The sequence below is a fragment of the Papaver somniferum genome, chromosome 4, assembly GCF_003573695.1.
Source record: "Papaver somniferum cultivar HN1 chromosome 4, ASM357369v1, whole genome shotgun sequence".
Lineage (NCBI taxonomy): Eukaryota > Viridiplantae > Streptophyta > Magnoliopsida > Ranunculales > Papaveraceae > Papaver > Papaver somniferum.
In genome coordinates, this window is record NC_039361.1 from 2,073,069 (window position 1) to 2,083,143 (window position 10,075).

At 34.3% G+C, this 10,075-nt stretch overlaps 2 protein-coding genes across 4 annotated transcripts; both read right to left on the minus strand.

Annotated features, from left to right (window-relative positions):
* Nucleotides 1-2,421: 2,421 nt before the first annotated feature.
* LOC113274561 (receptor kinase-like protein Xa21) lies at nt 2,422-5,100 on the minus strand. Of its 3 annotated transcripts, none has more exons than XR_003323064.1 (2): nt 3,254-5,100; nt 2,422-3,109 (listed from the first exon to the last, which is right to left on the minus strand). XR_003323064.1 is itself a non-coding variant. In XM_026523939.1 (2 exons), the coding sequence occupies exons 1-2, from the start codon at nt 4,092-4,094 to the stop codon at nt 3,096-3,098; spliced, it is 651 nt and encodes a 216-aa protein (XP_026379724.1). In that variant the 5' UTR covers nt 4,095-5,100; the 3' UTR covers nt 2,422-3,095. The 3 variants fall into 3 exon arrangements, 2 of the variants coding, with proteins under 2 accessions (XP_026379724.1, XP_026379723.1); XM_026523939.1 differs by having other exon boundaries at nt 3,458-5,100; XM_026523938.1 differs by lacking the exon at nt 2,422-3,109 and having other exon boundaries at nt 3,175-4,449; nt 4,895-5,100.
* Nucleotides 4,298-5,935, minus strand: LOC113274490 (receptor kinase-like protein Xa21). The gene is made up of 3 exons (XM_026523868.1): nt 5,818-5,935; nt 4,895-4,968; nt 4,298-4,666 (listed from the first exon to the last, which is right to left on the minus strand). The coding sequence occupies exons 1-3, from the start codon at nt 5,933-5,935 to the stop codon at nt 4,298-4,300; spliced, it is 561 nt and encodes a 186-aa protein (XP_026379653.1).
* Nucleotides 5,936-10,075: the final 4,140 nt, after the last annotated feature.

Genomic DNA, 10,075 nt, shown 5'->3' on the forward strand with positions numbered 1-10,075 from the left:
AAGTTTTAGTTTTGATCAGTGAAAGCAGTAGCAGAGAAGATGAAACAAGAAAGTATGATGTAAAAAGAAGAAAGAAGATATATAAGGAAAGATCAGTCCCATTTTTCAAGATTTCATTAATGCGAGGAATGAACGGATAAAAACGGGCGGTTAAGGAAAACTAGAATTCCGGAGGAATGTCGGCAAGATAGGATACGAAAAGATATATACATGCGATATTATAGGATGGAAATTTCTCATATCGCTCACTCCACAATGTAAGCGAAATGAGAAGAGACAAAATGTAGGAGTGGAATATCGCACATATCAATAAGTATGCGAAGTAAGGATTATCTGATGTAAGCGAGGACTATCGCAGATGGCAAAGGTGAAGTCACGTATTGGACGATGTCATCAAAGTCACGAGTAAAGTGTGATGTTCTATGTGAAGCATAAGCTGTGCGAGAATGAGTGAGTGAAAATGAGCGAATGTATCGCACAGTGATTCCGAAAATAGTGGATCTCTTAGCTGTCATCCACTATGAGGAATCCTATATAAAGGAAAGAGGTCATCACATAGAAGGGAGATCTTTTAGTGTGTGTTAGACAAGAAACTAGGAGAGAGAAAGTTTATTTGGAGAGAAAGTAAAATCATTGTTATCCATTGTATCTAATTATAATCCTTGAAAATTAATAAAGAATTCATTATGATTACTTGAGTGATTGTTTAGATACATTGGGGTGTGGTTGTAGGTTTTCCTGCAACTACATTCTTTGTTCACATTCTAACACCAAGAAACTGGTTATTAACATCTTGAACATCCAGAACTACCTCATTCATGCTGCTTCTGTCTGATGGTGATTCTGAAGAACATTTAACTCCAATCTGAATTATCGAAGCCAAGATTCTTCTCATTGTATCTCTAGCATTATTATGATCTTCTCTTAATTCACATAATAAACGTGAATCCATAACCTCTTCAACACGCTCTGGCAACTCATGAATCTTACAAAACTCATGAATGTTTAGACCATTGTTAAACATGTCATCCGTTGGCCTCTTTCCTGTAAACATCTCTAGAAAAAGGATCGGGGAACTTTTTTTCTAGCCCAATTCATTTTTTTCTTATATATGAAACCCACCATTAAGATTCCATATTTGAGAAACCCATAATTACTCATAATAGAACTTAATTACACAAATAACCTCTAATTAAGGAAATTAATTCTATTATTTTTGATACAAAAATATGTGTAACCGTGTGAAAACGGTGATCCCTTAAAACACTCAAAGCAGAACTCCTTTGCCTCCCTAAAATATCTCCTTGATTCCTCTCCCTTTTCACGCTCATTTGTTCGACTCCTATGAAGAAAAACTTTCCTAAATAACTCAGTTTAATTTTAGTTTTTGTTCATCTGTTTTTGGGCTTCAAAAAAATTATTTTAATTGCAAACGGATAAAGAAACCCAATTATTATAGATATGAAAATTTCAGTTTTCATTCTTTAGGAAAATTCCACATTTCAGACCTCATTATTCCAGATATTAGAATTTTTATCAGTAATAATATAGCATGATCGGTGAAAATTTCAGTTTTCAAGATTGATAATTCTAGTTTTCAAAAGTACGCCACTAGTGCAAAACAAATCCTTGTTCAAGATGTGGTTCTCATTTTAGGGGAAAAACACAATTATCATGTGCAAAGTTGAGGAAAATTTAGTTTCACTAAAGCAATTTGTGAAAATTTTATTTTTCACCAGCAATTAACCATGTAAAATTCGTGAAAACTTAAGCTTTCATTGAGTCGTGATCCATGATAATCACATTTTCTTCTAGTTTTCATGGTTTAATGATGTAAAAATAGTTATTGATAATCACATATTTTCACGTTTAAATAATCAAATTTTTCAGTTTTTTATGATTACATTTTAATTTTTACATCTGTTAATCGTGAAAAATGCAGTTTTTACGGTTTAACAATGTGAAAATTGTTGTTTTCCTTTTTCATTATCATGGAAGGTGAAGTTACCACCTGCGGGAATCGTGAAAACAATATTTATCCCATGTCGGTGAAAATCCGAGTTTTCATTGTTGAGGATAATAGTCCCACACTGTTAATGTCCCTTTAATAAACTTAAAATATAATATTGAAGGGCCTCTCCACTCATTGCCAATTGGTTTTGAGTTGGATGCCCATATTCTAACATGGTATCAGAGGTAGGCCCGTGTGTGAGTGGGCTCAACGGTCACCACGCAACGTAGGTCCACATGTTAGACCCAACGAGGCTCGTGGTGAGGGGGCTTGTTGAGGATAATAGTTCCACACTGTTAATGTCCCTTTAATAAACTTAAAATATAATATTGAAGGGCCTCTCCACTCATTGCCAATTGGTTTTGAGTTGGATGCCCATATTCTAACATTCACAATCTCGTGGTGATGAATCACAGTTATCAAATGTTGGGATCACAACTATCAAATGTTGGGATATTTGCAATTACCACCGGTACCTCCTTGTTTGCAAGGTTATAAACAACAACTTTCACCCCAACATCACCTTCTGTAATTAGTATGTCATGCAACTGAGACCAATCACAATGGAGACCAGGATATGTACATTGGGAAATTGGGGCAAAAAAAAAAGAAAACAAAAAAAAAGTGCATAGCACCCAAATCATGAAATATCAGACGACGTCCTAATTTGAAGATACTCTTTGGATCATCCCGCCTTGAATCTTCTCACCTGGTCATCTAATTAATTGTTGCTATGTAGGTTTTTCTTTGATAAAGATGCTACGTAGGCAAGGGTGAATTTCTCCTTTATGATGAAATATGATTGATATACAACAAGCTTTCATATTGACATGGGACTAGTGCAAACTTCACACTAATTTATCTATCCTTCAATCTTCATTAAGAAGAAAGTTTTGTGATCAGAGAACATTTGATATTGAAAGAAGAAAGACAAAGTGATGGTGACAAACTCACAAGCGAGATTCCCAATAAATGAAAATAAGCGAATAATAACCTTAACCTGCCGAAGATAATAGCAATAATCTTAACTGGCCAAAATTTGTGGACGAAACTGCTCATAGAAAACGCACAAAAAAACGGCAACTCATTGACCACTACCTGCCAAAAAAGAATTTTAATTTGCAACTTAATAATTAACTAATGAAGGTTAATTAAGTCCATCTCAAAAAGTATAATTACAAAGCAAATCTAAAACTAATAATTTTAGCCGTAGGATGTGAATTTTGGGCTACACATATATACCATTTTAATGATGAGTTTCAAAATGAAAGAGAAACCAGACTTGGGTTCCTCAGAAGTTTCCACAGAAGGATCCCAAAACTATAAACATCACCTTGTGCAGAAACTTCACCACCCATTCCATATTCCGCACAAACCAAAACACAAATTAGACCTCAATAACATAATGTACTATATATGGAGTAATAATTAAGCTTATTTTCTTACCAGGAGAAACATAATCGATGGAGCCCTTTATTGCTATCGAGTTTGCATCTTGTTCATTCAGCTGCTGTCTAGAATTACTGGACGAATTAACAAGTAATTTAGCCAAGCCGAAATCACCCACATGAGCAGTTAAATCATCATCAAGAAGGACATTACTTGGCTTCACATCACAGTGCACAACCGGCGATTGAGAATCATGGTGAAGATAATTTAATGCAGAAGCAACATCGACTGCAATACTTAGTCTTCTTTCCAAATTCAAATTCTTTGGTTGTACCTGATCCTCGTTGTTTGCATCATTTACCGACGGGTGTATCCAATTTTCTAGACTCCCATTAGGCATGAACTCAAAAACCAAAGCTTTGAATGGATTACCTTGAAAATCAGTACTCGAGCAACAAGTAACAATCTTGAGTAAGTTTCTGTGCCTAACTTTCCTTAAAGCATCACATTCAGCCATGAAACTCTTGGTTGCGCCTCTTTGTTGAAGGCGCATAACTTTAACTGCAACAGGCATTGACTCATCTTGTTGAAGAATTCCCTTGTATACAGAACCAAAACTTCCGACACCAAGCAAGTTGGTAGAATCATTAAATCCATTGGTAGCTTTAAGGAGCTCATTGTAAGAAACTCCCATGAACTTATTATTACCCACGTTTGAAGTTGTTGCGGGAAGTCTTTTTTTTTACTTCATTCTCCAATACATATAGAGCAAAAACACACTCAAAGTTAAAAGAAAAACCGCAATAACTATGCTGATTATTATAAATTTGACCGGCTTTGATTTCCTCTGTTTCTGCTCCATATTGGGATTTATTGGCACAGAGCAGTTTGGAAGCTTCAAGACAGGTATCCCACCACATTACCACAAAGCTTCTTATTCCCTTCAAATAAAAATGCACTTATGTTCTTGAACACCCCGTCTTTTGGTACTAGTCCCTCTAGATTGTTGTATGATATATCTAACCAAGCGAGTGCAAGATTTTCAAACCCTTCCGGTACAACACCAGACAAGTTATTGTGAGAAAGACTTGATGCATCAAGACCTTCTAAGAAAGTAAGAAATCGAGGAATGTCTCCTTGGACGAAATTATTATCCAGATATAAATATTTTAAGCTTAAACACTCGCCTATGGTACTTGGGATTTCACCAGATAATCGGTTTGCTGTTAGGAACAACCGCTGAAGGTTTTTCAACTTACCAACTTCCTTAGGAAGTGCATCAGTAAATGAGTTGTTACCTAAGTTTAGAATCAATAAAGAGGGAAGTTCAAAAAGTTGTTTGGGTATACTACCACTTAGTTCGTTGCTGGCCAGGTCCAAGATCAGCATGTAGGAAAATTAGCATACAAAATCATTGAAGCCAACAGAAATAATGAAGGACCTTGCCAAAAATTAAGATCATGATTTACTAACATAATGAGTGATGTTACATACCTGATTAGCTCCAGCTGAGTGGTCAAGAACAGCAGCAACTATTGAGAATGAAGTCTTCTCTTCTCTTTCGAGTTCTGCCGTATATGGGATACGAATAGCAAGCTACGATGAGAAAAGGGACTCCCCTCCTTTATAGAGTTCTCCAATCCTTGCCCATTACGAGAATCTAGAGATTTAGGGTACACCGCCAATCAAATACTGCTACCACACCAGGCAGTTAGAGAGAAGTAATTCGATAGAATTGCTTCCCTTATCTCAATCAGAAACGTACACTGATGTGACTTTAGAGACCCAGGTTTTACAAATACTTATGTTTAGTATTGACCACAATATGGGATATCTTACATTCTCCCACTTGGTCAATTCTAAACATCACAGTATAATTTTATGAAAATATAGCTGGATCAAGCTTTTTGAAATCGGGTGGCCACCCATACATTTGAAAGAAAACCGGTCACGTTAGGTACATTATAGAGATATACTTTAACCTTCACCTAAACAAAATAGCACCACTAAAGTGGACAATGAAGACACAAGCAGTCAATATGATGCAAGGTCAGTACATAATCTCAGTTTAGCATTGCTAGAATACTTGGGCCATCTTTATTCTTTACGGTGGCTATTAATGTGGTGTAGATGTATAACACAGTATTTAGCGCAACCTTGAATGTGTTATCCTTAGTATTAATCCTAGCGGAAAACAGCAACCATATGAACTTAAGTAAAGCTCTTGTTAGAAAACAAATGTACCAGCATGTCGTAACTTTAACATAATTTTACTCAAACTGGAATTTTACTCCCACTGGAAAACAGAATCAAATGATTCTTGAATTCCCACGAAATAACAACTTCACTCTTAAGGAAAAATGTGAGAGCAAAACTCCCACTAAAAAACACATCAAACATACAACAATATTTCTTACTGTCGGTGTCTCCTTTAATCTGAACGGTGTAACTCCTTTGATTAGTCATAAGTACAAATTTTGTAGCATCAAGTCTAGTAGTTGTTAACAAGGGGTTGGAGTTTAGCTTATCCGTCATGTCCAAACCATACTTCACAAGGAACAACCAAAATTATAGGAGTTACTATTTGGTTATACTACATATATATGTTCCCCGAGGTCACTTAACATTATGACCTTCAAGCTAACCTGTATGTACTCATGGAAACTGACTGTAACTAAAACCACACATACTATCAAGTGGTGAGACCAGAGATAATCATAACACTAGATACAAATTAATGGCATGGTATTTCATATCTTCATAGGAACCGTGTCAGTAGCCTAACACTTAGTCTGTGCTGGGACTTAATTGTTTCACATGCCAAAACATACTAATAGGCCCCTTGTTTTAGGTTTGATCAGTGAGACAAATCTATTAACCAAAATCGTACTATGAAGATCTTAACAGGAAGCCGGTGAAACTAAGCAGGTGAATTCTAAAGTAGCAAAAACAATAATTACAGTAGAAACAAAAACGGTCAAACCATATAAAAACAAAATAATGCAGTAAGACGACCACCTATATGACTAAACTATGACGTACTTATTTAAACCTCAAATACACCTATTGAGTTCAGACTCTTGTTGTAGTTCTGTTTGAAATCTAGCTCACACATGGACAACCCAATGAAACAGAGCATACAAGTCATCATATCACCTTAAAAAACAAAGATACTCAATTCCACCATCAAAGACTTGATGGATATGTGACATATGTGACAACCAGTGATATAGGATCCTTTAAACTCCATTAGGCCAAACTAAAAGACCACAAGAGTTAGAAAAACATGACTGTCAGTCCAGTCATACGTAGATTGTGAGCTTTCTGCAAATTTCTTAATCACCTTCTATGTTACCCACATCTCCAAGTGTAGCCAAATTATACAAGTCTGTTTAGTGTTAACTTCAAAACTTTATCGCCGTAATTACAGAATGTGTCAATAGTTTTTGAAGGTCACTATCTAATGGAGTTATAAGCACATTAGAAGTGAAGTAGTTCAATCAATACTAAAGGTTCCAGGTCTGTAAACTTCTACATATGGATATCAGCTAAGCACATTTGACAATTCAGCAACCCAATCACAATTCCTGAGCACTATAAACTCCAAGTTCAAAAGGTTCCCGTACAGATCTAATGCAAAACTGTAGCAATAACCAAGTAATGTTGTGTCTTCTAGGCATCTTCCTTTAAGGTTTCAGGTAAACAAGAATGCCAAATTGATTACTTTATCAATAAAATTATAATCCATAATCAGGATAAACAACATGATCTTAGTTCACAATTCACTTAAACTCTAAATAGTAAACGTAACATATTTATCGGCTTAAATTATGATAATTAAGGTGCGCAAAGGCGTATGAGGAGAATTATACTTACGCAAATACTGTTGACAATTTTAGCTATCGGTAACCAATCACAGAAAGCGGAAAAATAGTCTAACGCAGTAACGCTGACTACCACCATGGAAAATTAAGGATAGTCCTACCATACCCATAACACGTTAAAATCAAATCCTATTAAGTCTAGAAGAAGTACTGTATACGTAGTGCTTGTGTTACATAATAGACAACTTGTTACTCCTATTCTCCTTTAGATTAGTCTAATTAGTCTGGAACGGTTATGAAATTTCTCACATCAACTGTATATTTAGGATTGCACTGTATGACCTATAAATTCACATGCTCATCTTCTGGAGTTTATCTTATGGTAGATTATTTAATCCGTGAAATGGCTATAACTAACTGTTCACTTTACTTCTACTGTATACAACCATATCAGACAATAAAGGATTATAAAATATTAAATAGCCAAGTTACAAGCAAACCATGGAGTAAAAGAAATCATCCACAAAAACACTTGATTGCCGTTTTATATCTGTTCAAAACCAAGAAAGAAACAAGCTTATTGCATGTTAATCCAAGAGACAGTACTAGCTCCTTCAAAACGTAAGGCGTAACTGATGGCTAAACTAAAAATACAAAATACCAAACATATTTACTTAATAAGGCCTAATACGTTCAGGCACAGCTTATTCCAAAGTTACTAATTGGGTCTTACTCATATTAAAAACAACATTTTTATTGTCTTCATTGAGCACCGAGTAAATAAAAACTTTACCTCAATTCCAACGGTAGGCATTTTCTTTACATACACACACCTACATGCATTACATAGTACCAAGAGGCTAAACTATGGATGGGAGAGAGAGATCTCATTAACCCTTTCTGGTATTTTCATTTATTTTTTTTTATATCCCGTCATGATTACTACGGTCTAGAATACTTAGCTGCTCTAACTGGTATATATATTTATGGACAATAAAAGTCGCAAAACAGTCAATCTTATCATATAAGAGTATACTATTTCCCAACGCATGTCTCTACCCAGATCAGCATTTTAGCTTTTTAGTTAGCTTTATATGTAAAACTAATTGATGAAATATTAGTCACATTAAATTTGATTTCTATAAGATAGAAGTAGTAGTAAGATTAGACTCTCAAGTGAAGCCATACTAACATGTTAAAAAGTCTGGCTGGCATACATAGACAACATGACTCATGATAAGAATTACCAAGCACCTTGAAAACTTAATAGTAGGAATTACCAATAGGTACTATTATGGTAGTCTTAGTTAATGGCAGGTCCACCCATTAAAGCCCAGTAACCAGAGGTCCATAATAAAAAGAAAAAGAGAAAATTGGACCAAATTTTTTATCCCCTGGTCCGGTACACGTGCGGGATGTCATAATCCACTTTTAAAAATACCCAAACTACCCATTCCCTGATAGTACATATATATTTCTTTAAAAAAAATCACCATTTTTTCCAAATCTGAGTTCCGTCTCCTCCTCTTTTCTACTTCTGCTCAATTTTTGCTCCTTCTTTTGGATTACGAGCTAGAGTTTTTTTGAAGATCTCTTTGAAGATTTAAAGGTATGTTATGTAATATCTCTTTTTGTTGTTCTTGTTTGTTTTTTTTCAACTGAATCTGTGAAGATCGGGTCGTTTTGATTACGTTTTCACTTTATTGTTTCGTTTTTTGTTTGTTTTTTGCGTTTATTTTTGTTTTGGTTTGTTTTTTATGAATCTTGATCGTAATTATTCAATTTTTTGGTTAGATTATGATGTTTTTAACATATTTGAACTTTCAATTTGATTATCTTGTTGTTTTCGCTTCTTTTTTATCAAAATCTTGCTTGTTTGTTGTTTCAGGGGTATTATCCAACAGTACATATGTTGCATACTGATACAAATTGCTTTTGATTCTGTTTTGTTCTTATTTTTATCACTGGTTGTTGTTTGATTCATAAGTATATATCTTCGATACTGAAATTACACTCTCTCGATTATGTTATTTTGATAGATTCTTTACATACAATTATTTTTTAGTTCATGAATCAGCAATACATATGTGACATAATGATACAAACTGTTTTTTTTTTGGTCTAATCGATGTGGTGTTTGATTAAGATTTTGATCTCCATGTTTGATTTCTTGATTATTTACTAGATCTAGATGAATAATCACGTTTTTGGTTCATTTCGTTATTAGATTTGATCATACTAGTTCCATTTTGTTGTTTTTAGATTTGTTTTTTTGTATGAAACAACAGTACGTATATCCTGTATTGACAGAAACCTAGCTTATTTTGAATGAAGAAGAACAAGATGGTGCATCGTTATGATTTACGAGGAGAATATTTGTTTTTTGTTTCCAGGTATGCTTTCTAATAATCTTGTTTGATTATTTTGTTCGGTTTTTCTTCTTTTGATTTGTTTTTTTGATTGTATTCTGATAATCAAATCGATTTGATTGACGTTTTATGGTTTTTAGGTTTGTTACAGTTGTTTTTCGTGTATGAATTGACAATACATATATGGCGTACTGATACAAAACTCTTCTAATTTTGTTTTATTTGAAGTTTTTCCAATTTTTTTGGTTCGATCCATGAGTATGTATGTATAATACTGATAGAAAGTGCTATTTGCTGTGTTTTTACTCCTTTTTTAGTCTTACCCTTCAGTACTTATGTGAAATACTGTAATATGTCTTTCGATTCTCTTATTTTTCATAGAGATGTCACCTGTTGTTTTCATACTGTTGATTTGTAGTTCATGAATCTTCAGTACATATATCGCATACTGATAGGAAATGCTCCTTGTTATGTTTGATTCA

Excerpts from the sequence above, each read along its gene's own strand:
- LOC113274490 (XM_026523868.1), bottom strand. The coding sequence starts at position 5,935 with ATGACGGATAAGCTAAACTCCAACCCCTTGTTAACAACTACTAGACTT. Across the intron at positions 4,969-5,817 it reads GATTAAAGGAGACACCGACA|AACTCGAAAGAGAAGAGAAG; the intron begins GTAAGAAATATT and ends CATATACGGCAG. Across the intron at positions 4,667-4,894 it reads ACTCAGCTGGAGCTAATCAG|GAAGTTGGTAAGTTGAAAAA; the intron begins GTATGTAACATC and ends GCACTTCCTAAG.
- LOC113274561 (XM_026523938.1), bottom strand. The coding sequence starts at position 4,094 with ATGGGAGTTTCTTACAATGAGCTCCTTAAAGCTACCAATGGATTTAAT.